This window comes from Orbicella franksi, chromosome 14 (assembly GCF_964199315.1).
Source record: "Orbicella franksi chromosome 14, jaOrbFran1.1, whole genome shotgun sequence".
Classification (NCBI taxonomy): domain Eukaryota; kingdom Metazoa; phylum Cnidaria; class Anthozoa; order Scleractinia; family Merulinidae; genus Orbicella; species Orbicella franksi.
Window position 1 is genome coordinate 20,771,600 of NC_138158.1, and position 26,981 is coordinate 20,798,580.

Below are 26,981 nucleotides of genomic sequence, written 5' to 3' on the forward strand. Positions count from 1 at the left end.
GAGATTGACAACTGTAGATGGTAAATCATTGTGAAATCAGGTAATTTGTAGAAGCTGACTACTTCATTAAAGCTATGTTACAATTGCCGAGGTGTTTAATTATTGGTTGTTCTAGCCTGGTAGTGTGTTTACGAAGCCTCTTAACGAGCGTTTTGTTTCACCGATGTTTTGTTGTAAACAACCAGGACAAGAAAGTTTATAAATTACTCTAGATTTCAGCAGTGCAGAAACTGCAGGGTCCCTGTTGGAACAAAGCTGTGAAATTTACATGTAAGCTGTATCGTAACGTATTATAAACTTGACCTATTACGAAATAGTTTATTTAGTTTCTTGATACAAATGCTAACAAGCGGCATTTCGCCTCTTTTGCCAACATAAGGTAACTTAATACAGATTGCCTTCAGTTGACAAGGCTCGAAATTGTAACCGATACGGTCGCCAATGCGACTAACATTTCATATTTGGCGACCCAAAATTCTGGTTTAGTCGCCATAATGGCGACTACACTTCTCTCTGTTGACAATCAACAACGGTTATTTTCTCAGACATTATAACCTTCCAGAAAGTGTTATTGAAAGAAAGTCAATCCCTCCTTTTGCTTTACTGTAAAGGATTCCCTCACATCGAAAAACCTCCAAATGGCTGACCATATTCGAAATCGCCCTGTAATGCATTGCAATTTTTCAATGTGATCTTTTCAGAGGTGTCCATGGATTTTCATTACCTGGCCTACATCAAAATCTAAAATGCCGTGACAAATGTCTATTGGGGAAAAGTTTGAGTTCACATCGCCAAATTAAACTGGAAACCAGGCTTCAACATTGAAAGTATACGTCACTCCTTGCAGACAGAATTTGAATGAAATAAAAATTAATCACTTTGTTGAAGTGTCCAAGTGTTTAGCACTGCTGCACTACTAATTGGAGACATTGAAAACAGCAAGTAAACATTGTAAATTGAGCAGAAAAGGAGGATTTGAACCCGTGAGCTCTGGATTACAAATCCAGCGCCCTAACCACTAGGCCACGCCGCCCGCCTCCACTTAATGCTTATGAGTGAAAGGACGTTGAGTTTCAGACTAGGTACCTTGCGAGCCACATATGACACCATATCAGGAAAGGCTGGAAGGATATCTTTGTTTGTACTGTCTTCGGTTGATGTCCGATCAACAACTTGCACTGCCCTCAGTCCCTTCTTAGCTTCTTCTTTGACATCATCTTTCCTACAGTTGAGCGAGTTTAGAACTGAATGACTCAACAAGACGGTACCCGTCTACAGCTAGCTAAGATTCGCAAACAGTGGTTACATGTAAATAATTCAAAAAATCCCTGATTTATAACATGGCAAGGTGGTCTTGAGGTAAATCCGAGCGCCCTGATTTTTTTCTTTCTTTGGGTCGGGATTTTGCTATAAGGACTGTTTCCATGGAAAAGGTCATAAGCCGTGTCCTTCTTTATTTTTTGCCATATAGTAAACTACTTATTAACCTAGCTTGCTCGAACCGTTCTGGAGGAATAGTGGCCCTCAGTCGTTTTTGTACAGAACTCGCTGCGCTCAGTCCGTACTGCCACGACCCCAGGGCAACACATGCATTCCGCAGTACGTTCCTCAAATTCGGTTAGTAAGAGGTACGTCTAAAACACATGATTGTTGGTAAAGGTATTACTTACTGTAGACAGATAACAATAATAACAATTCTGGATGCCTGAGAAGTGTCTAAGAATCTACTTGTGACTTTCCAGATACTTATGACTTGGAGGCTTATCACTGAGCCACTGGTGACCTTTACATATTATCATAACATCGCAATTAATCCTTCAATGCAAAGACTGCATATAAGGTTTACGTGAATAATATCTGCCATGTAGGACAGCTTTCTTTTGGACAGTTTGTTGTTAGTGGTGTTTCGTCTGAGTTAAAGGCTTATCGAATTCATTCTCATCCATTGGCAACAGTTACTATTACATCCCATTAAATGTGCAAATTAGACTAAGGTCCACACCACACTTAGGCGTTTTCGTTTGAAAACGCAGACTTTTTTAGGCATTTTCGTCCATAATCTACACTAATACAACCGAAAATGCTGATAAAATCTGAGGCTTTTGTGAAGTGGAGCATTTTGAAAGCGTATCGGTTTGAAAATGCTCCGTTTCTAGTGTACATGGGTGAAAACGAAAGACTTTTGCAAACGGTGACGAAAAAAGCGTTTACATACTGCCGCTTCCATCAGCGTTTTCGGGCGTTTGTGTGCACAATAGGCAAAAAGGCATTCAAAACTATGCGTTTTCGAATGAAAACGCACGAGTTTGGACAGTTGAAAAATATTTTCGAAAACGGATGCTTTTAAAAACACACTAGGGTGGCTAGGGCCTAAGCTTCACGGCTACTAACAAGAGACTTAAAGCTGAGCCCTCAACTTACACATCAGCCACAGCCAACATACACACATAACGTGATGAGATGTGTGTTCTGGGAAACACTGCATTGGCAAACTGTACAGCCACTAGTCTTGCTTGGTGCGTCTCCTTGTAGCAAATGAACAAAGAAAAGGATGTTTGATTATGCTATTCGTGTTGTTTATACATGTATTTAATAATCTCATGTGAGTTCTTTTATCTTTGAAACAATAATTTACTTCTTGTAATAACTGACTGGGGGATTTTTTTCCTGTAAAACACTGCGATGGAAATGGGCGCTATATAAATAATTAAGTATTATCATTATCATTATCATTATCATTATCATTATCATTATCATTATCATTATCATTATCATTATCATTGTTATTACTCTTTGTGAGGTCTTGAATAAGGTCATCAAGGTTATGACTGCCATTGTAACACTTAAACAAATATAAAATATTTCCTTTGCCTGGTTCTAGAATGGTATTTACTGGAATCACTATGCAACCTCATTCTCGGAGTTTGCATTCCAGATGGAGTAATAGCTGGGCAGTATATGGGCAACATGGAGAAAAAAATTACCTGTTGTACATAGTTGAGTATAAGAGACTCTATCAAGGCTAGAATAGCTGCGTCTGCCTTTCTGTATGATGGAGCCATCATGGAGAGAGCCTCCTGGACTGATAAACGGGTATCAGATTCTTCCTGAGACAATTTCAGAATGTCGCAGTACAAACTAAGTTAATTGTAAAGCCTAGAGGGTCAGAGGGGCTCTTGGTGTTTAGATATCTTTGCCACTCTAAAATTAAGCAACCAAAATCATTGCCACGGCCAAGCCAATGGGATGTTAGTCCATCAAACGAGTCATCAAGACTCAATTGCCAACACTAAATTCATAATTGATGAAGAGCTTTTCTTTGTACAAATCATACTTGGACATGGCAGGACTGCTAAGACTGGCATGAGTCTTTTTCAGAGCTCCAAAGCATTAGTCAGTCAAATTATGTATGTCAATGAGAATTATCAGGAAACTACACACCTCCCCAAAAAATCTGAGAAAGGTGTGAAAGGGCATTTCAAATAGAACATTTATTTCAAATAAACCGGTAAATGGTGGAATTCACCTCAACCCTTCAGGTAGACTAGTTTCTGGGATAACCAAGAGAAGCCTGTATGGTTCCCTCCTGAGGAGCAATCATTTTTCCAATTTCTAATCAGAGTTGCTAGCCATTATGTACCCACCTGGCAGAGAGCTTGGAAGAGTCTTTGAATTAGTGCAACGTCTTTGGCGAATAGTTGAGGAAGTCGTCTAAGAATGTTAAAAAAATGTAAATACAGGCACGACAACAACATAAAATATGATAACGCATACATTCAAGTAGTTTTGTTATACCTCCCAACTCAAATACGTTTTCCGATTGGAGGAAAACGTGTCACGTGTCGTGGGTCAAAATTCACTAACTCCCTAGGGCGAACAAAACTCACTAACTCCCTTGGGCGAACAAAACTCACTAACTCCCTTGGGAAACAACAACTTGAACTTTAAACTTGCACGTGATCAGGTCGTGCTTCTTGAAACCATGGCAAATTTTTGAGCCAGCCAGCATAAAGCAAACAATTTCTTTGCAGTTTTTAGACACTTTTGAGTTGGGAGGTATAACAAAACACTTAATGACTTGCCCCTTGGGAAACAGAGAGTTTTGTTTCCCCTCAACCTTGATGGAGGGTGTCAAGGAAACAAAACTCACTGTTTCCCTTGGGGCCAGTCATTAAGCGCTTATTGATTATAATTACTAAAAAAAAGTGGCTTGTCATTCAATTATGCACCTTATTATTACATGTTAACTCAATGGTGGAGGCCCCTGCCTTAATTCAACTTACTTTGCTAGTTTTCCAATTGCTGTATATGCCAACCGCCTCAGTTTAGGATCCTGAAATTAAAAATAAATAAAATTTTTCATCCAGGTTGGTCTGGTTTTTCAACAGTGAATTTAACTGTTGGGTTGCTCGACCAAGAATGACTCCATACCATGTAGCCGCCAAGAGACAAATCTTCAACTCCAAGGTGTGATAACAATAGTTGTTTGTTACCATTTACCCCAAATGGTAAGACAATTTTAGCTCAACTGAACAGGAAATTTTGTAAATAAATGGAACACCTTGAAAGGTAGTCCAAAATTTCCAACTGAAATATCCAAGTAGAAATGTACTTGCCATTTGCAATTGTCTTGGAATTAATTGATCAGGTCAAACTCATCCTAGCCTCTTTTGGTAAATTGGGGGGGGGGGGGGGGTGTCAAGTAAATGGTAACTAGCCAATCTGAATGGAACTTACAGTAACATCAGGCATTTTTGTTTCCATTTACACAAACCATTGACAAACCAGTTTTTCAGGTGCAAATGGTAAACAACCAATGAATATCATTGTTTCTAACAATATGTTGTACATAAAACTATAATATGTACACTGGTAATATAAGCAGACAGGTTTAAACAAAATCTGAGCGACAACACAGTCTTCAAGTTGATATTCTGGACACCAAATTTTCAGATCTTATTTTGCATGTAACATCATCAAGAAATGAATACAAACCTGTTTGTCTTCATTGATCAGCTTTGTCATTCCACTAAGAAGCACTGGGCCCATCATGTTAATAACTTTATCAGAACTCCACAGACAGATATGGTGAACAAACTGGACAGCATACACACGCAACTTGCCATTTAGGTCCTTGCCAAACAAGCTATCAAAAATAATCTGTGTATGACAACAACAACAATTTTTTTTTCAAGCCTAAAAATGATACTGACGAGGATATTTTGTTGGGGAAGGAAATGTTTTATGTGTCAATTTGTCATCAGAATACACTTTCACATTCCTCACCAGCAATCAGAACAGGTCTGTGAAATATCTCATCACACGACAAGTAACACAACTCTAAATTCACTGCTAAACTTCACAATAACAAGTAAGTGCTGCCAGGAACTTTTATACATTGAAAAAATAAAATGATCAAATTAGGACAAAGAAATCATTAGCCAATGTTTCAGTCAAAATCAGACACATTCACCAGCTGTTTTGTTGCAGTTAAGTCTCTTCAGTGCTTGTAACAGCTACTGTAGGCAGTGTTTTTGCTAACACCTTAGTTAGATTTCTACCTAGAACTGTTAATAACCAAGTGAGCTTGCTTATTTTATTTGCTGTAATTTATATATTCATCTTGACATATATATACCTGAAGACAAGCAGGAAACTGATCTGCAGCTCGTCTGGATCTCAGGAGGTAAGGATATATTCTCTGCTTCAGTCTAATCCCAGCTGGGGACCTCTTCTGGTCTGCTGGGATTTGTGCTGCCTGGAACACACAAAATAAATTATTCTACAAAAGACTACCGGTAATAATTATTTTACCTTGAGATGTAAACAACAAAAGATACAAACTGTGCTCAAGGGAGGAGATCCACTTAAAGGAGCTAGTCAAGGTTTGCACATCTTGAAAAGTTTAGTTCACATTTTTCAAGTTTAACATTTGTAATCCATGTTAATCTTCTCCATCCATAACCATCCTTGCTCCTTTATGGTCTGTCATTGTCTCTTCAGCATTTTTCTGTATTCATTTTTCTGTATTCAGCATTTTTTCTTCAGCATGTTTCTGTCTGCAGTTAGATATAGCTCGCTGGCATACAAAGCTCTGCTTTCATGTCCAGTTTGAGCACTCTACTGGGATGAGTCGTTACTGTTGCAATTGCGCATGCTCACTAGCTCGCTAGTTTGAGCACTCTGGTAATGGCTTAGATACTACCACATGTGTAGTATTTGGGGCGGCTTTTTAAGCTTAGCCTCCATCCCAGTCTTCAGCACTGCACTGATGAGGCCCAGAAGGCCGAAACAGTACTGTCTGCAGTTAGATATAGCTCGCTGGCATACAAAGCTCTGCTTTCATGTCCAGTTTGAGCACTCTACTGGGATGAGTCGTTACTGTTGCAATTGCGCATGCTCACTAGCTCGCTAGTTTGAGCACTCTGGTAATGGCTTAGATACTACCACATGTGTAGTATTTGGGGCGGCTTTTTAAGCTTAGCCTCCATCCCAGTCTTCAGCACTGCACTGATGAGGCCCAGAAGGCCGAAACAGTACTGTCTGCAGTTAGATATAGCTCGCTGGCATACAAAGCTCTGCTTTCATGTCCAGTTTGAGCACTCTACTGGGATGAGTCGTTACTGTTGCAATTGCGCATGCTCACTAGCTCGCTAGTTTGAGCACTCTGGTAATGGCTTAGATACTACCACATGTGTAGTATTTGGGGCGGCTTTTTAAGCTTAGCCTCCATCCCAGTCTTCAGCACTGCACTGATGAGGCCCAGAAGGCCGAAACAGTACTGTCTGCAGTTAGATATAGCTCGCTGGCATACAAAGCTCTGCTTTCATGTCCAGTTTGAGCACTCTACTGGGATGAGTCGTTACTGTTGCAATTGCGCATGCTCACTAGCTCGCTAGTTTGAGCACTCTGGTAATGGCTTAGATACTACCACATGTGTAGTATTTGGGGCGGCTTTTTAAGCTTAGCCTCCATCCCAGTCTTCAGCACTGCACTGATGAGGCCCAGAAGGCCGAAACAGTACTGTCTGCAGTTAAGTAGTAAACTATTATTTTCAGGTTTTCTTCAATTTTAAGGTAATTTTGTACGTGGCCAAAATAACTCAAAGTACCGAGACTGTGTTCCTTAAACCTCAGTTTCTACAGTGTAAAAGGACAGTGGAGAAGATAAAACCATCCAGTAACAGGAAACTTTGCTACTCCCAGCTTTCCATTGCTGTGTCCTTGATTAGTAGACAGTTCTGGTCCAGTTGGAAACTCTTGAACTGTGTTATCCAATGATCCAGTTGTTAATAAAATAATAAATAACTTTATTCAGTTTTATTAATGTATTACTGTACCTGCTGTGCTGATCCAGCAATGGATGTAGTTCCTTGGAACATGCCAAACATCTTGTTTACAACCTTAGGATTTTCAAAGTCTGTAGAGCTGAAATGTAAGTTGCCAATGATAAGTACACGTATACGATTTGCTATAATCCTGATGCAGCTGTTAATGAGAGAAACTCAAGTTAAAATTGACAGACATATGATCAATGTTATGAAGAGTATTCAACATTGAAGGGGGAGGGTAAAAAGAAATGTATGAAGTATTGTTTAATAGGTTACACATTTAAACAAACATTTTGGAGATTTGGCAAGATTGAAGTCCCTGACTTTTTGTATACATGTTTTTCTTTTTCGTCTGTATTTTATCGCTTTTTTTGTTGGGGGAGGCAGTGTCACAATGCACAATGCATAACTTTATATTTCCCTGTCTTTTTCACATCGTTACCTTGATATTCTTTTCAATTCATGATCTGCTGTGTCCAGTACACTGTTATTAAAGAACAAATAAAACACAAATTATATTATTTTGCTTTTTGTTTGACATTCTTCAAACCAGGTTGATTTTCCTTTTCATATCAGAAACCAGGAAAATTACAAATATATGTAATTAACAAATTAAAGGGGCTAGGTCACGCTATTTTAGGTAATTTTGTTTAATTTTGTTAATTATGAGATCTAAACATCAAATTGGCAGAGCAAAAGTCTTTCATTTGCAAAATCACAGCCACATAACAACTGAGAATGATTTTCCAACTGTGTAAATGACATTTTGATATAAACTGATATAAATTTGAAAAAAGGTAGGCCAACGTTTTCAAATTTACCCAAATACAACCCATTTCAATCCTCTCCAGTTTTGTCCATCCATATTCCTTCTTGGCGTTCCCGTGTTTTGTTTGAGATCTTCTATAGTTTTGAACCATTTTTTGTGATATTTTAGTCAATTCTATGACCATTTGATCAGAGCTGAAATTGTCTAAAATTGTGTGACCTAGCCGCTTCAAACCAAGTTGATTTGAATCCCAAGGCTCATCAAAGATGTCCAGGTTTCATGCTGTTCTCTTATCTAGGTCTTGTTTTGGCTTTCTTGTAAGAAAGTTTACAATCCAGTGGAGCATTGGTAAATTCAGGCTCTCAAATTGCTATTCGTGTTTACTTTTACCTGTGTCGAGTATCTCCTGTGGCAGCCAGGAAATGGCAAATCACATCACTGGGCTCAAATAAATCACGTGCCAAGAATTTAAGAGCTCCAAGCTTCATCTGAAAAAAACATTAAGGAAAAGATATCAAGATTAATAGCAAAGGTTTGTTTCTGACATCACTTCATAGATTAGCAAATGTTTCGATACTATAAGACGTATTCAATTTGAAATCATACGATCATATTAAATGCATTCATAATAAATTCATTTTAATCCAATATTTAGGCAATATTGCCATCTCTACACACTACTGAGTGGAAGGGCTACCCCTGGAGGTAAATGGAATGCCTAGCCATACAGATTAGGGATTGGATGACTTTGGTAGTGACGTATGCTCCAAAGTGATGTAGACAGGCTTGAGACCATATCCTGACTGCCATCTCCACACAGTCTGCTTGTAATATGTCAGGTATGAAAGACCGTGTTTGATCACATTTCCAACCACCATGAAGAGAGTTGAAACTACAATGCATAGCGGAGTATTTTTGACGAACTTCGAGGTGTTTGGAAATGTGGTCAAACACTGTCTTGAATATTTGACATATCTTCCTAATCAAAACTAAAACTAAGGAGAAAACAGAGAAAATCATAACAATCAGTGGTAATTAAGATCTGCAGATATCCAAACACCATCACGGTCATGATTTACTTATTAAGTTTAAACTTAAAATTATATTTGAGTTTGAGAATGTGTGTGGTATAGCTTAAGTCCTCTTCAGACCCATTATTTAATGTGTACAAATATAATGTACCTGTTCTAGCTTTTTTGACTCCAAAGGAGAATCAGCAGTGATGCGTTTCACTGTAGCCACACTCATCCCTGGTGGAGCCAAGGAGTCTGGAGAAGAAGCTGAGGTTTGTTCTGATTCTGCTGTATCTGATTCAGAGCCTGGTGTGTCCACACTTGGTTGCTTTGATGTGGTGCTGAAATTAACAATAGGGATTTTAAGAAAAAAATGACGGCAACAGCTACGGGAATGTTGCTAAACAAAAGGTTTAGTGAGCAGAACAACAGTTGTGCATGTGCGTTATAATTTTTTGCACATTTCTCTGCTCTCCTCTGCAAAACAACGTGAAATGACCAAATTCTGCATTGTCTGGAGAATGTGAACCACAACAACTAAGATTTTTAACTTTTATTTCAAAGTTATCGCTGTGTCCCAGATTCAGTTTCATGAGAGTTTTGACAGCGATAAACAAAGTAAATGACTTTAGGGTACTGCAAGAATCATACTAGGTAAAATATAAAATAATTTTTCATTGGCATTGCCAAGGTGATTACTTAAACTCCCTAATAGATTGCAATAATTTGGTTCCATTGTTGTGACCTGCAGGCTAAATGTCATGGTTGAAGAGTGAACAGGCTTTCAACAATCACACTTTCTTATCTAAATAAATATTATAGTTTTGTAATTGGAGAAAATTTCTAGTGCTAGACTAGAAAGTAAATCAGTTCCCTTAATTTATTAATATTCTATATATTACGAAAATGAAGTAATTGTCTAATTAAAGTACAAAAGTGGATTTGCTGATTTCAAATGAGAATAAATTAAACAAAATTACTTCAGTCTGTTGTTAAGAAAATAAATTAAAGGTTAAACGTGAATGCCGTATAGTAACATTGAACCTGTTAAAGAACATTGAAACAGTTTGTAAGGTTTTTTTCTTTTTTTTTTTTTTTTTTCCGAGCTCTGTATTTTTTAAAGATAATTCACAAACCTGTATGGCATCAACAGAACATCAAGAAGAAAGTCCAACAATATCCCAGCCACTACTGGCTTTTCTTTGAATTCAAACATCTTCTGTCTTTCATCTATGGAATCTGGAATCTTCATTTGGCCCAATACTGGTAAAACCAGTTGAAGAAGGCTGAGAGATGAAAAGGAGTTGTATTTCTCATCAATTTACATTTACATATAACTTGGAAGTTGAATTATTAAATGACGTTATTTTATTATCAGCCAGGGGTTAATTTCAATCGTTAAAAAGTCCCTAGTGAAGCATTCCTCTGACTCTTGGAAAATTATGTGCAATGTTTTTATTCAAGTTCTTTGCAATGCGCTGATTATGCATACATGTATAATATCATTCTCTCTTCCTGTTGAAAACTTTAATTATCCTGATGCCTGGTAATTTCATTACCTTCCAGGTAAAATTTTCCACCCTCCTGAAACAGCGCTTATGAAAGTTGTCAACCCTGAGTGGCTCATGTCTCATTTTTAAAAAAAAAGGGCACTAAAAATTATTCACAATCACTAGAACCAAAAATGAAATAAATCACAGGCACTGGATAACTGAGGGTGCTTTCCTTTATGCCAAAAATTCCAGAAATTTTGGTCGCAAGTCAAGTGGAAAGGTCTATTTTGGTTTGGCCCAACAGGATTATTCAGAACCACCTCCAAAGGTGGTCAGCTTTAATCAGTCTGACCAGTTGGACCAAAATTTGCCATTCCATTTTCAACTGACAAATCAGTTCGTTACCCTACTTCTCTTCATTAGATTTCAACTTACGTAGGAGATTGAGGAAATGAACAGAAAATGGTAAGAGCCATTTCTTTCAGTTGGCCAGGTTTAATAAAAAAATGAGGTTCTATTTTGCTTGGTTAATCACACGGGTCTCTGACTGGTTGGCCCAGCATAATGGAAAGTACTCTGAGTGTCTGACCCAACCTGTCATCATCCTTGACGTATTCACAGTAAAATTAATTACTAGCCACAAAACATCTCACCAGTCTTGTTGAGGCTGTGGCTTATCTTGAATACATTTAATTAGTAGTGGTGCCAATTCCATTTGTGTTTCTGGTGGTAGTCTTGGGAAACCCATCCTTAGGTACAAGATTGCAAAGTTCTATAACACAGTATGTAGAAACAAAATTACCAGTCATAGATGTTACACATTCATTTGACCCTTACAAATTGAGTGACAGTACCTGACACTGACACCCACGATGTTGCTTTGCTGCACTAGCCCATCTATCAAATATTACAATTTTTTCGAGGTCTAATTTTGCCCCCATTCAATTATCCCTGTCACTTGAAAACCCAAGTACCCCCTAGTATTTGTACACCTACTGTAGGCAAAGAGAGGTAGTACAAGAGTAGAGTGTCTTTATCAAAAGCACAGTACAATAATCCTGGCCAGGGCTTGAACCCTGAGCGTTTCAATCCAGGGTGTAGAATACTACAGTAATCATTTAGTCAACATTAAAAGACCTAAGATGAAAAAGCAAGGGCAGGGCTGTCATTAAGGGCCGTAACCCGTAACACCTGTTACAGCTGAGTATAATTGATTTTCCCTTGATGCTTCCATTTGATAGCATTAACCCACAAAGAAAAAAATTTACTACCGGTGTGAAGAACAAGGTCACAGGAGACTTAAACCTTAATGACAGCCCTGAAGAGAGCATAAATTTGTTTGTATCACATCATTCAATTTATTCTGACTATTTTATTCTTGCGGGGTAGTATCATGGTCTACAACATTTCGGATAAGAATTAACTGTAATTTCAGTCTATACTTACAGCTACAAAGGCTGGAATTGAAACATCCTAAAAACAAACAGTGAAGGATATTGAAGAGTCAGATGCATTTCACTTATTACATTAAATTTCCATACAAAACAGTTCCCTGAGACTAAAGACATGAGCACTCTCTCACCACAGTCAAATAATTATTTTGTAGTAACACACAGGATAACAACGTTGTAAGGCAGTGAAGGTCAGGATTTGTTATCAGTCAGGATTAGTGAACTCCAGTGTGAAGTACATGTAGGCAGCAAATAGTTTTCTGTATAAAGCAAAATTGTCGCCAGCACTTTTTGAAAGCCTTCAAAAACCTTAATCCCATCCCATGTCTTTTGCGGTTAGTTGAATGTGTGTCTTTAATCTAAATGCAACAAATGCTTGAAATTTTGTCACAAGCAAATTATTTTTAAAAAGCCAAACCAGAGAACTTTCAAAAATAAATATTTATTAGTGCAGTGTGCATGCATTTTTATCCCTAATATATTTTCTTCTTTTGTTTTCTTTTTTTAAATATCAAAAGTAGAGAATAAATCAAGGATAAAAACGCCTATCCACTGCACTGGTGTAATTCTTACAACTCCAATTTGACTTAATTAACTTACTTGATACTGCAAGAGCAATGAATCCACAGGGAGTTGAATCTTTGGCCGGCTCTTTAAACGCTTATTGAGATGAGTCAACAAGGTCATCACCTATGGTGATTTAAAGAATACAAGTTAGCATAATGAAACAACCTTAAGTTGAAAGTTATTGCTAGAAAGAGCAACTTAAAATTAGTAAGATAGCCAGGTTTATTAATTGTATCTAGTATCTCTTGGAGATGTGACCACCTAATGTTTAGCATGGTGGACTCTAAATGATTGCAGCAGTAGATGGGTTCAAGACCTGCCGGGGATGTTACATTACTCTCCATCCCACAGTGCCTCTCTCCACCCAAGTCCATAAACCAGGTACCAGTAAACATGTTAACGCTGGGGGTAGCCCTCCAAAAGGCTGGGGGGTTAAAATACTCCTTGCGACTTAATCCTGCATTCAGAAAATAGGATAAACAGTGATTCCAAGGCCCACATAGCCTTAAGCAGCCTTATCTAGACTAGCAAAATGACAATGTTACATACTGGGTACACAGGCTGCCCTCCAGTCCTCACAAATTTGCAGATCCTTCTATGTTGCGGGAAAGTTGGCTCCCCATCCCCCTCCCCTCCCCTCCACCTCCCTTCCCAAACACGCTCACTGTACCACCAGCAGCGAACCTCAGTAAAATCTCCCGAGTGGAACCATGTTTTCGCTATATTGTAATATAGCACTCTCAGACATGGCCATATTATAATTACTAATTATAAGGCGACCTTTCCAGCCCTGGCAACAGAATTTTGCAATTTAGCCTATGTCTAAAGTTGAAAAAAGCACCCGTGGCAATGACGCGACCGGCGTCTAATAAGCTTAATATATTAAAAAGCTTAATAAACTCGAAAATATAAAGTTGGGAAAGAGAAATATAAAAAGGAAAACAACTAAATCTGGGAGGAAATTACGCTTAATAGTAAATATAAAATTAAAACATTACTTCCTTTTCGTTTACCTTATTTTTGACTTCTTGGTGTGGGCTAGCAACTTTTAGTAAAAGAGGACACAAGAAGGTTTTAACTGTTTTCTCAAGTTGGTCGTCTGTTTCAGCTGAAGCGACTCGGAGAAATACCCTTTCAAGGAGTTCTAGAAAAAACGAAAATGTTACTGACACATTCTTTGTTTAGACTTTGTTTGTTTCCTCGTGTTTTAGCCCAAGGTGGCCGATATACTAAATGGTAAGAACATTAATTTGTAATTTACCGAGTTCATCTTTCGCGCTAGCCGCCATCTTGTGTTCGCTGAACGCGTGACTTTCAAGAGCGAAACAGCTGACTCAGTATGATTGCGTGAAATTCTTTGCGATTCTTCCGCTCATGTTGCCCGCGCCCGCGCGGATTCCGCGCGGTTTCTCTTCTCTCTTTTTCGTTCAGAAATCGATATAGTTCATTGGAAAACGTGATTTTAAAATTATCTTCGAACAAATGAGATACGTAAAAAAATTCTCATTTGGGTACCCCATTAAATGACGCATAAAAGAGTTACATTTTGGTCGAAAATGGGGTATAGATTTTGACCATTCTAGCGATTTTAGGGTGAAATAGGATTTGTTTTTCACACTGGCCAGCCTTGAATGGGGTATGATGTCTAGATGAATAAACTTTTTTCCCTCATTTATACCATGGAATCTTTAAGCCTTTTTCTCTTGCTAATGGAATCGGAAGCCATTGATGGTCAGCTCGCGTATTTAGAGACGTGTACTGATTTTAGAGTTCTGAAATAGGGTATCGATTTCTTAGAGCAGGTCTCAAATAAGGTATCAAAAATCACTGAAATGGGGTAAGGTGAAAGAATGTGAAGTGCATAGCACGAGCGAGTTTCTCGCCTGCTGGTCGCGCGAAAATTAGGCCGAGCGGACGGGAGGGTGCGCAGTGTAATGCGTGCTCTCCTGACACCCCTGCCAAAAATTTCGCGTAATACCCCCTGCAAAAATATTGAAAAGTTCTCCGGCTTGCACGCTTCTACTTTTTGAAGACTGACATAGCAGTTCTACCGTCGGTCTGAAGTACTTTTAACATAAGATTGAACTGCAATTTAAAATTTTCAAGAAAAAGTTGGAACACGCAGTCGAGCACGCAGTATCCTGCAAAAGTAACGCGATGGTCATGTCCCTGTCACATGAGCTGAATTATTTCGAAATACCATAAACAAAGACGCTCCAAGTGCTGTGAATTTCACGATAAAACTTTGCTGGGTTAACTAACTAGAAAGCTAAATTTTGGTCTCTAATTTTGTGAGTTTTAGTCTGCGGCAAGCCATATTGACATATTATGACATCTCCATCAAAGGAAATCTATATTTACCGCAAGCCGTCCGTTACTCGCTCTTGCTCAAGTGATCTGGGAACTGTTCAGGAAGAAAGAGAGGACGACATGGAGCGAAGGTCGGTGTTTGAGGGTTCGCTTGGAGAAGAAGAACAGACTTCTGAAGAACTTCGTACGGGCTCAGATACAGGACACATATTGGAACGCAGCCCTCAACCGAGTCCACGTTTACGAGCAGTCATGAAAACAAAGATAAAATATCACTACATGAATCCATTCCAAAAATTTCGAGCGAGACGGCGGAAACCTTGGAAACTGGTCGTTCAGATTGTAAAGGTTTTCCTTGTAACTATCCAGGTATGAGTAAATAACTCAAGAAAGTTAGAGAAACTCAACAGCTTCCTTTCTATTAAAAACAGTGACGTATGAGGGAAACAAACGGCGGAGTTTTTGATCAACAACAGGTTGTGGCGTATTCAAAATTTAAACTTTGTGAACCCCGCACAAGTTGCTAGTGGGTTAAGTCCCCTCTATGGTCAACTAAGAAGCAACTGAATGTATAAAGTCGATTGATCTACTCTTTTTGACAACTGAGGAAATTGTTTTCTCATATCTACACTCTCCCCCCCCCCCCCCCCGCCCCCTCCCGCCTCTGTCTTGCACTGGTTCTGAGAAGTTTCCTCAACAAAATGTTTGATTTTGAAATATTTACATCCAAATAAACCAATCTCGGCTTGTAGGAAAGATTTCTTTGTGAATTAGACATTATCTTGTTTACAGGTTATATATACCAAATATAATTTTGAAAAAATTATTTTAGATAAAGAGAAAGAGTTATGCACTAAATTAACTTATTACCAACCAATATTTTTAGACTCAGGATGGTGATTTTTGTTTCTTTTTTTAAGGTTATCTCTTCTATTTATTTCTTATTTTAATATTGATGCTGAAAAACCCTTTTCAGGGATGCTCAATAAAGTGTATTTGTGCGATGCATGAAAAATAACTGAGAAGGTGCCCTTCAGCATCCCATCACTTGGCACTAAAACAAGGGTTAAGGGTCTTGTTGGACAGTTGGGACTGACTAAAGAAAGACTGATGGAAATGCCATGTAGAAATAAAGTTATCGTATTGTATCATATTGTATGGGTCCTGGGGGGGACTCCCTTCTAAAAAGGACGGGGTTCTCGTCAGAAGTTTTGAGAAGAACCCCCAATAGGCACTAATCTCCTGTTTTGGAGATGTGGCTTGAAGTTTTTTTCACACCTAAGAGGTACCAATTCTAAAGCAACACGTTATCTCCTGTCATTTTTTTGGCTTGATATCCCAAAATGTACTGCAAGAGCGCCTGTTGTGCATCTTGTGAGGTACCAAAACCACTTTTCTTAACCCCTAAAAAGCACGAAAAGCACCCCCTTCCTTTTTACATGGGAGCGCCCCTGGTATATGGGACATATAGATACATCACCAGACAAGTGTAAATTGTTCAACTTTCAGTCATTGTGTTGTTCCAGCAAATATCCATACCCCCAAGGAACGTTTGTTGGTTTGAACCCCCTTCCCCCCATCAGGGGAAATTTCAGGTTAGCTTCATACTTTCAACATACTTTAGAGCTTTCTCTTTCAGCATAATTTTAGATCCCCAAACCTGTCAGAATTTCCAATGATCTTCCATTGGTTACAGATATTTAAATGGCACCAAACATCTCTCATTGTCCACATCCAACACCTAACCAGTATATTTTACTACATATTAAATAGACTGAAGTATTTTTGGTTAACTGTTAATTTACAGATTTATTTGTTTGGATTGGATCGCTTTTCACTGGTAACATTCCTGGAAAATAATCACACTGCCTTGAAACACTTGTTTCTTAAAGACTATCAAAGCAACGGCCCGGAATCGGATGTTGTCGTGTACACAAGAAAAGAACTGTACGATCATCTTCACTATGCTCATGAACAGGTATGCCATAAATGTTTATTAAAGTCAGCATGCTTTCTCTGCAACAGGGCTCACTCAAATTAAGGGTCATAACCCTTAACACCTGTTACGGCTGAGTATGCTTGATTGACCCTCGATGTTACAGTTGAACTTTCCTGTTCACTTGATAGAATTCACCCACAAAGTAACAAGTTCTCAAAACTTCACTCAAAACTTAACCACAGCCCTCCAAAAAGGGCAGTATGGATATGAAGGAGTTTGAGCAAGATGTCACATCACAATCCATTCTGATCTAATAATCATCTCACCATACTCCCTGCCTGATTTTGAGAAAAGCACAGATTACCAGCAATCTAAAGAGCTTTTTTGGTGACTACAAGCAGTCCTGGTTTTTCTCAGTCTGTCAAACTGTCAGATTTCACCTGGCCTTTTTTTTTGGATGAAAAATGCTGATTGCTATAAATTACTTAAAATCAGTTCTAAATTTTGCTATGGTCAAATCTTCAATTCAATTCTCTGAGCCCCATTCTGTTTCCACAGCACTCTAAGCCCACTGAAATGTCTCTTGAGTGCTTTCAGCACAGTTCCTGCGATGACGTCACTAGAAATCCAAGCCAGATCCCACTTTGCACAATCATGAGCATTATAAGAAATTACAACTTTAAGCGCCTGTAGAATACTGGGGATTTTATCAATCAAAATAATTTTTGCGCTGGTCTGAGTGATTGGGAAAACTAGTCGAAAAAATTTGGGGGGCTGGTTGCACTAAATATTAATTAATTAACTAAATATTGATTTGATAATGATACTCAAGAATCTCAGTTCTTTGTAAATAGCTAACTACTAATGAAAGGACTTTAGCAAACTTATGATTTCTTGTGTTTCATAGTCATCGAAACTCTTCCTACTTTGAAGTTTCGTGTTATTATATTTCCTTATTACTGGGCAGCATTTTTAGTAGTCAAAAGTTTTTTCTGCCTTTTGTTTTACAGTATTATCAAATTGGAACAGTCCCTCTTGGGACATACAACTATACAAAGATGGTCAATGGCACTGACCCTCCACGAGTGCAATTATGTTACAGTTACTATGCCAATGGAGGGATTGTAAACAACACTTATGTGTTTAATCCCAACATAACTGAAGGTAAGAAAGATTGCTGACTGTGTTAATGAAAAGTTATTGGCTACTATGTACTTTGGATGGGTAGATTGACGTCAGTTTAAACAACCTATGATCCTGCTTGTGTCATGCAAAATGATTGGTATGTTGACCTCTAGTTTTGTCCTTATTTTTATAGTTTCAAAATTTTTCAATAATATATCAAATAGTTTAAGACTGTTTGGACCACATTTACAGACAGTTGTAAAGTTTTAAGTAATTTATATCAATGCAAACAGACCATGTTGGACCACACTTCTAAACACAGAGTAGAGAGTTCTCAATTGAAGCTATAAAAATAATGACAAAACAGAGGTCAACAGAAAAATCAATCATACAAATCTCTGCTAATTAATATCAAATATCCAAACACCTTCCCGGTCATGATTTCCTTTGTATAAACTTGTTGAATTAAAAATAATTTTGTAAAAAGATGTTTCAAAACACTGCTACATTGCACACGTTTGTATTTTGTGTTTGAAAATGCATGCCATGAAGATACTACAAAAGAAATAGCAACTTGTTTTCTTTTTGATTTTGAGTAATAATATAAGGAATTAAGCGCAAATTTTTAAGAACTCCCAAGAAGTGCTTGGCTACACCTGATGCTTCTTTAAGCATTTCAATCTGTTGTCTTCTCAAAATTCCCTCAACTTGCTTTTTACAGAGGTCCTGTTACAGATGTTAAGCATGTCCAATGTCTGAATTTCAAAGTTTAATCTTTTTGAGTATACTAACGGAGAAACAACAACAGCAATTGATATTAAGTGTAAATTCTGGGAGAAATGTATACTCACTGTAAAAAAAGTCCAGAGGATTGTGGGTTCAAATCCCACCTGGGACTCGGATTTTTTTTCTGAGTGTACGTTTCTCCCAGAATTTACATTAATTTTAATCTTTTTATGTAGTGTAATTTTGAAAGGGTCTTAGCTACACAATTGGGCATGTTTACCGTAATAATATAATTATGTAATTATTGAGATGTTTTTGCCTTTCCAGTCTGCATATCTTTAAGACGTCCTATTGATCATCAACACCTAGATATCAAAAACAACACCTTTAATCTTGGAAGGCAAGACTACACATGCTTGTTTTGTTTTTATTTGTTTGTTTGTTCATTTCATGATTTTTTTGTAATTATTTGATATTTATTTGTCAAATTTAAACATATTATTATAACTGCCTTTTGTCATATAATTGCAAAGTCCACCCTTGGGATACTCTCTTATATAAGGGTTATGTCAGTTTTATAGTTATGTAGCTATAAAGCACCAAAGGGTGTGGTTTTTGAACTGTTTTTTAGGGTATGTCACTCTGGCCTTGAATCGGTGGGTTGTTTTTAGAATTTCAGATCTGAAATTAAAAGGACATTGAATTGTGGGTCAGGTCTGAAAGAGGGTATGGAAAATTGCAAATTGTGGTCTAAAATAGGGTAAGGGTTTCAAGACCCCAATCTGAATTCACCAATTTGGTCAGACAATGCCCAATGACCGACTGTTATTTCCAGCACTGATGATGTACATGTATGCTTGTGTCAGAGCAGAGTTGGATAATGTTATTGTCTAATATTATTCAAAATAGGCTTCGTCAAGTTACTATGAAGTTTTCTTTGAAGACAGTGAATTTGAAAAATGTCAAGGCCTGGGATAAGCCAGCATGTTATCAACTAAATGTGACGGTAAGCATACCTAAAATACTTTACATATGGGTTATTGGCCAAGCGTGAGGTCAAGATGGCTGGATGTTGGCTTAGTTAGTTATTTAATTTAATTTTTTTTTTTTTTGTATGTTTATGGACAGAGATGGAGTCAAGGTCCATAAACATGCGAAAACAGAAGCACGAAGCCAATATCCAGCCATCTTGACTGCAGAAGCTTGGTTAATAAAGGTCATTTAAAACAGTGTTCTCCTTTTCAGGCGGTAACCGGTAAAATTTACCGCCTGTAGCATCACTCATTACCGCCTAAAATCCCTGGGAATTCTTGAAAATTCAACAGGTAAAGGAAAAAAAATATAGAACTTTGTTTCACTGACGTAATCGGTATTTTATCCTTGTAAAAGAATAAATAAACAGATTAAAAGATAAACTGCGCAGGCTATGGTTTGTAAGTACTATCTATGGCCTTCGAACTTCGAGGCAAGATCCGCGAATTTTTGGCAGGCTTTCTGCCACAGTTCCATCGTGACAGATGTCATTTCTTCGCACGTGCATCCATAGTTGTTTACGTTCAGTTTCTCCGTCATAATGGCAAGAAGTCACGAATGGAAACAGTTACAGTTCCATGAGCTTCCCGCCTAACTATCGGCTTTAGAAAACTGGTGTTGTTAAATTGACCAACATTCACGTGTGGTGATCGAAAACTTTAACTTCGTCACGAAATGCTCCACATTCAGGTCAAAAGTGTTTAAAATCTATTTTCAGATGACGTTTTGAGAGAATCCTTGACATTAAAACCCTTCCAGAACGTGAATGAAAACAAATACGCAGCGATTTCGTTTGGTTTTGAGACACAACCACTGATATGTAGTGATGATTTATTTAAGCACAACGAGGATACCCCAAATGTGGCTTTTGCCTATTTTTCTGTGACTTTAGGGCAAGAGAATTCAGACAAAGAATAAACCACTTAAAAAATGAAAATGCTCTTTGATTTCATTTGACATCTAAAGCCAAAGGTGTAAAATTAGTGAACCGTAATGTATATTAGATGGAGGTCTTTTCAAAGAAAATGTTTTTATTAGGAAACGACAACATCAGCGATGAAGTGGCTTTGCAACTTGAGAAAGAAACACCTGTCTTGGAAAGCACATCACCTACATTGATTTGAATTCCATGTAATGTACAGAGCAGACCTAATAAACAAGGCTGCGATTCACCCATGATTGCTTTACTGGTTTAAAGTGCTCTTTTACCTGTTGTACTGAAAACAAGGGAGAACCCTGTCATTTACTACATATGGAAGAAAAACACTATTTTCTTGCGTCACACAGCAGGTAACCCCTAGGGGTCAAGATAGCACCATCTTTCCCCCTCAGGTAGCCTGATCAATCACAGTGCAGGATTTGTTTCGTCTTGCATGCTCATATCGCAATTGTACCCACTTATGAAAATTACCTCATAAGCGATCAAAAATCAGAAACAATATTGAATAAATAAATATTATATTTTTTCTGTTTTAGATTTTGTTTGACAATGTGAAACATGATGGTAAAATGCCTGTTGAGCTTGACATGAGTAACACTTGGTTACAATGCAATAAAGCAAAAATCAAGGGACAAAACCACCTCAGTAAGCTTTATTATATCTACTAAAATTAATACAGATTGCATCCAATTCTTCATCATAGGTTCATGTTAGAAGCCTGAATTTTAGCAGTCCTTCACTGTACTCTTTTTTTTTTTACATCTCAGCTTTAATTTTATTAAAATTAAAATTTTAGAGGTCAGGATACATAATTTATAAAAAAATTTATAGGTCCAGGGCGACTCCCATTTAAGAAAGACGGGGGCCCTCGTCATACCTTTTAGGCGTTAAATAAACGGTTTTGGTACCTCTTGGGGTATTCAGCTTCAAAAGGTTCACAGCAGGGCCTTTTGCAGTATCTTTTAGGGTATTTAACCGAAAAATATATGACAAGAGATAATGTGTTGTTTTAGAATTGGTATGTCTTACAGGTGAAAAGAATTTCAAGCCACGCCCACAAAACAGGATCTTGGTATCCCTTAGGGGTTTTTTTCAAAATTTCCGATGAGCACCCCCCTGTCCTTTTTATACAGGAGTTCCCCATGTGGAAAATTCACGTCTCTTGTGTGGAGGGAAGGGGGGAGAGGGTGGTAAGAATGTGAAAAGTGACAGGCGTGTTGAATTTCACCTAAGAATTCAATTATGAGAAGGCCAGTGAAATAGTCCCGTCAAACGGGGGCAATTGTTTGAGGGGGCATTTAATCGAGGGACAGCTATTGTTCAGTGAAATGCAGTGCAGGTACCATATGTGTAATCCTTCTTTGCTAAGACTTCAGGCAAAGAAGCAAGGTGGCAAGGTTCATATTTGGTTATAGTGAGTGGTATTTCCAGCTTTTCATGTTCAGTCAGCATTCTAAATTTTGATTTTGAAAGACTACAATATTGATCAACAATGACTTTTTAAAACATAAACAAGCGAATATCAATTAAAAGTTAATAGCTGACATTTTCATTGGTGTCATCCAAAAACTTAAACCATCTCTAAACATGCAAATGGACTCGATTCGTGCAAAGGTTTTCTCTTGAAGAACTTGTGAGCCTTTGTTTTTGTGCTAATTTGTAGAGACTGTAAAATCTTCACATTAATTTATTCACTTTGCCTTGAGAATGGCGTCAGGATGATGCTGAAACATCAGCTATTGACTTTAATATTCGCTTGACTACAATATTGTCAGTGAAATGTAAATTTTCTATTTTCAATTTTTTTGTAGGGACACACATCATAACTGTAGCCTTAGTAGTATTTGACGCTATTGTTATCTTCATCTGTTCTGTTTCTCTGCTGCTATGCACAAGATCCATTTACAAATCGCTGAAGTTGGCTAAGGTAACACAGTCATATGAGTTTTAATAAATTAAAAGCCAATTTGAGGATTACTTTTATTTAGGTCATTGATATTTTTAAATATTTTTAAGGATCTGTCAAGAAACAATTCCTCAATCTTGGTCAGAATAAAATAATCAATTACAAACTGGCGCTAAACCCAAAAGGCACCATTTTCTCCATCATTGAAATAGGGGGAGGGATGGGCTTAATTTTTCATTTAAACTGTCCAAGATTGTAGCTTAGTGGTCAGAGCGGGACCTGAAAATTAAATCAGACATTATAATCTAATGAATGTCACCATTTATTTTTCCTAAAGGAAACTGCCACATTTTTCAAGAATGAACTTAGCGAAGATTTTACATTCTCTGATTACCAGGAGTTTGTCAGCTTGTGGTTTTTTGTCATCATGTTAAGTGACACTCTTACTATTGTGGGTTCAGTATACAAAATGGTCATTGATCAAAAGGTGAGTTCAAGAAGAGGATTAACCCCAATCAAAATTGATCTACAGATAGTTTCTCAATACAAAATGAAATACATTGTGGATTAACTGCTACATTAATGTGCCACCAAATTCTTGAACTGACATTGTAAGAAACGTGTAGTGATTATTGAGGAGAATTAGTCAGAATCAGTGTGAGAAGACCAATAACTACAGCCTTTTTCAAGCCAGGTGGCTCAGAGTCCATAACCTAGGTCCAGTTTCTTAAGTGTAAAGCAACTAGGAAGGCCTCAGTGTCCTGCTCCTCTAGTGCTGGATGGCTTGCAAAGTTCTTTATCTCATGCAGTCCCCACCCTTCCATCCTATTAGTATTTTACCAGGTTTACATAAGGCTTTGCCACACCCATTTTTACTGTCTGCTGAGCATAAAGAGGCCCCACGATTGCTAGCCTAGCACACAACACAATGATTGCAACCAGAAGTCAAATTCACATTTGCAATGTGGAGTCTCACTCTTTAGCCATTAAGTTTTTAGATCTTGCATAGATTGGAGTTCAAGCTGAGTTATCTCATCTTAAACTTACTTTTTTTTTCAGGTTGCACAACTTTGTTTGAGGTTACACAACATTTTGTGTCAACAGCATAGTAACTTATTTTCAGGAGTTCTATCTCATTTCTTAACTACTTCTTTCTTTCAGGATAGTGATTTCTACAACGTCAGCAGTCTTTTTCTTGGCACAGCAGTTCTTTTAGTGTGGATTGGCCTTCTTCGATTCTTGGGCTACTCCAAGAAATACAATGTAATGTCTCCAGTTACATGTATTACCAACAGTATATGAATAAGTTAATTTGTTGTAAACAAGTTGAGTATTAAGACAGCCATCTTTCTTACCACGCTCAATTTTACCTCGCTAAAAAGATGTCTGTGATTCAACCTTTCTGATAAATTACGTACGTGTAGCTCCTAAGAGGTTGGGGTTGTCTCGAGGATTTGAAGTGGATGCCATATTTTTGGATCAGAGTAGGCAGCTGATTTTTCCATACAGTCCAACCTCTATAAAGCAACAACCTATTAAATGGCCATCTCTATAAGACGGCCAGTAATCAAAGTCCAGATGAGGGCCTCCCTCTTGTTTTTACATCTATCAAACAGCCAGCCCCCTTTATTAAAGCAGCCACTGTTCATTTCTCCGAGGGTGGCCTTTAATAGGGGTCGAATGGTACCTGTACTTTTCTAAAAAATCAGACAAATAGCAAGTAGAGTAGCTAGAAGAGGTCATGAAAAAGATGAGATTCCCTTCTCGCCAAGCAGAAAGAGGAGGGTATCTAAGTTTTGCAGTCCATGCTGATCAGAGAGTATGAAAAGTGACATCTGTTCACTCCCAGGCGCTTTGAATGTTAGCAAAGAATTCAATTGTGAGAAGGCCAGTGAAATAAACCTGGGGTAGTTCAGTTGCAGAAGAGCTCAGTTAAAGAAGCTAACCTCATTTGACAGTAAGCCAAGAAAACAACAAAGTCCTGTAGTATTGTCAACCCCCTTTGTTCACACACAACTATAAAAGACCTGTAGTAAGTTAATCATCACTTTCCTCAATTCCTTGCAGGTTCTTTTAGTGACACTGAAGGCTGCTACTCCAAGTGTAGCCAGGTTCTGTGTCTGTGCCGCTCTTCTGTTTATTGGCTTTATGTTTTGCGGCTACATTGTTCTGGGTCCATTCCATCCCAAGGTAAAATTCAAATTTAAGTTGACCTTAAAATGAGAATTAATATTTAGAGAGCAAGCCACAACAGCCTTAGCCGGTTTTCATGCGAGTCAACCTCTATCCTGGTTGAATTGGAATTTGGAGAAGTTGGTTTTGTGGATCCGGAGGGAGGAAAACCGGAGAACCCGGAGAAAAACCCTCGGAGTAATACGAGAGCTAACAACAAACTCGACCCACTTGAGACACCGGCTTGAATTGAACTAGCCAACTTGCAATGCGCTGTTAAATCTACTGCTCAGGTGCAGTTCCATGGTAACAGTTTGTCAGTTAAAAAAACATTGTTCCTGTAGACTATAAAGAGCAAATGTAGCAAAATAATGCTTCCGTAGTCCTGTGATCGATAATTAGTTTAGACTATATCTGTCTGGATTTATGACAACAGTGTTAATGAAAGTTTCACCATTTTTGCCGCAACTCCAAAGTAGACGATATAAAAGTTCGGAGGAGTGCAGTTTGTTTTTCCTCCTCTCTTTTATTTCCCTTGTTGCATTCTTTTACTTTTTTTTACATCACTTGTTACACATTATTTCCAGGCCTTAAGTCGTAAAATCAAGTTCTGTAGCTCACCTCGTACAAAAGAAGCAACATAAATTTCCATTCATATATCTAAGTAAAACTATCGTTTCCACTGTCCTGCAAATGTTTGAGTTGTCATTTAAATTTTGATTTCAGCAGGGATGTTGCAGGAGTAATTTTTTTAAGTTGAATATTAAGTTTAATGGTTTTCCTGGAATCTAACTCGCATATGATATGCAAACCCTTTGATTAAAGCCCCGTCTACAATACGCCGAAGAAATTTGAAAACGTAACTTTATTTCTACAGTTAGGCCTACCGTCTACACTAATCCGTCAAGGAAAAAGGAGCTTTTAGAAAACGCTCCTCAAACCAGGGGAACTTGAAAACGCCGGCTTTGCGTCTTAGTGTTGACGGAAGACACTTTGGAAATGGAGCTTTCCGATGTTACGGTAATCGTGTGATTTCCCTGCCCGGTGCCAAATTGTTGCGTTTTCAAATTTCTTCGGCGTGGCGTGCACGGAAAACATTTGATGCGTTTTCAGAGTGAAAACGCCGTTTTCAAATTCCTCCGGTGTAGTGTGGACGGAAAACATTTGATGCGTTTTCAGAGTGAAAACGCCGTTTTCAAATTTCTCCTGCGTAGTGTAGATGGGGCCTTATAAAGTTCTTGTGAACATACTTTCAAATTTCGTCACTCATTTCTCTTGTTTGTTTTTAGTTCAAGACACTGACTATCACTGCAGAATGTTTGTACTCTATGATTAATGGAGATGATCTGTTCAACTCGTACGCTAAAATATCGCACGCCAAAAGTCCGTTGGGTGTGTGGATCTTCAGCAAGATTTATTTCTACATCTTTATCGGACTCTTCATTTATGTTGTTTTGAGTTTGTTCATTGGTATCATTGGAGACACATACGAAAGACTTAAGGTTTGTGGAATCTACAGTGCATTTATTTGTCACGTCACCAGGTTTAGTTACTTTCAGCCCCGGGGCCAGTTTCTCGAAAGCCCCGAAACTTTTCGGGCCTGCAAGACCATTTTTAGTTTTTAAAATCTGTATCTAAAAACAGAAAAGTGTATACACCTGAAAATTCTTGTATGAAGGGAACCTCTGGTCATACTAAGAATAGGTAAATAAAACAGTTCTGTAATAAGGTTTGAGATTTTCAGCTACGGCTTTCTGGGTGCGAAAACTTTTCGGGACCTTCAAGAAACGGGCCTCAGGGCCGGATTGTTAAAAAACCGGTTAACGCCAACCCAGGATTAAAAGTTAACCGAAGTATAAATGTTTCTTGTATAAATATGTTGTTCACTTCTTATGGTTTGTGTAGTTTGAGATTATTCAAGCTTTAAAATGAAGGACAAAGAATATGAACAGAAAATGTCACCGAAAAAAAATACAAAACTGAAATCAAATTTCTCGCTAATCCTGGGTTAGCTTAACCGGACTTTGAGCAACGCGGCCGAACGATAAGCTTCCCGTAAGCTCCCCGTCCCCAAGTGAAATCTTCTTTCTAGTTGATTAATTTTGTATTAGTTTCTCCAAATTCACTTACCTGTAATGTTTTCCTTCAGGATTTAGGACACCTTCCTGAAACAAAGATCCAAAAGTTTCTGCATGAACCAGTAAATGC

General features: G+C 37.9%; 2 protein-coding genes across 3 annotated transcripts in view; one reads left to right on the forward strand and one right to left on the reverse strand.

Moving 5' to 3' along the window:
- The window catches only part of LOC145468919 (proteasome adapter and scaffold protein ECM29-like), a 36,378-nt gene extending 22,453 nt beyond the window's left edge, over positions 1-13,925 (reverse strand). For both annotated transcript variants that reach the window (XM_081452628.1, XM_081452629.1), the window contains exons 1-17: positions 13,885-13,925; positions 13,637-13,767; positions 12,657-12,746; positions 12,052-12,078; positions 11,259-11,377; positions 10,249-10,398; positions 9,282-9,453; positions 8,490-8,587; positions 7,773-7,814; positions 7,340-7,427; positions 5,639-5,758; positions 4,996-5,160; positions 4,284-4,333; positions 3,645-3,711; positions 2,985-3,107; positions 2,422-2,525; positions 1,087-1,222 (exon numbers count right to left, since the gene is read on the reverse strand). In XM_081452628.1, coding sequence (XP_081308754.1) covers positions 1,087-1,222; positions 2,422-2,525; positions 2,985-3,107; positions 3,645-3,711; positions 4,284-4,333; positions 4,996-5,160; positions 5,639-5,758; positions 7,340-7,427; positions 7,773-7,814; positions 8,490-8,587; positions 9,282-9,453; positions 10,249-10,398; positions 11,259-11,377; positions 12,052-12,078; positions 12,657-12,746; positions 13,637-13,767; positions 13,885-13,912 — 1,710 coding nt within the window. In that variant the 5' untranslated portion in view covers positions 13,913-13,925. The remainder of the gene's footprint in view (positions 1-1,086; positions 1,223-2,421; positions 2,526-2,984; positions 3,108-3,644; positions 3,712-4,283; positions 4,334-4,995; positions 5,161-5,638; positions 5,759-7,339; positions 7,428-7,772; positions 7,815-8,489; positions 8,588-9,281; positions 9,454-10,248; positions 10,399-11,258; positions 11,378-12,051; positions 12,079-12,656; positions 12,747-13,636; positions 13,768-13,884) is intronic.
- Positions 13,926-14,434: 509 nt separating this feature from the next.
- LOC145467545 (mucolipin-3-like) overlaps positions 14,435-26,981 on the forward strand; it is a 14,106-nt gene continuing 1,559 nt past the window's right edge. The window contains exons 1-12 of the mRNA XM_081451101.1: positions 14,435-15,302; positions 16,741-16,911; positions 17,883-18,036; positions 19,051-19,123; positions 19,633-19,729; positions 21,232-21,340; positions 22,507-22,622; positions 22,939-23,088; positions 23,763-23,864; positions 24,669-24,791; positions 26,063-26,275; positions 26,923-26,981. The exon at positions 26,923-26,981 is cut by the window's right edge and continues 102 nt beyond it. Of these exons, the coding sequence (XP_081307227.1) occupies positions 14,952-15,302; positions 16,741-16,911; positions 17,883-18,036; positions 19,051-19,123; positions 19,633-19,729; positions 21,232-21,340; positions 22,507-22,622; positions 22,939-23,088; positions 23,763-23,864; positions 24,669-24,791; positions 26,063-26,275; positions 26,923-26,981 (1,718 nt within the window). The 5' untranslated portion in view covers positions 14,435-14,951. The remainder of the gene's footprint in view (positions 15,303-16,740; positions 16,912-17,882; positions 18,037-19,050; positions 19,124-19,632; positions 19,730-21,231; positions 21,341-22,506; positions 22,623-22,938; positions 23,089-23,762; positions 23,865-24,668; positions 24,792-26,062; positions 26,276-26,922) is intronic.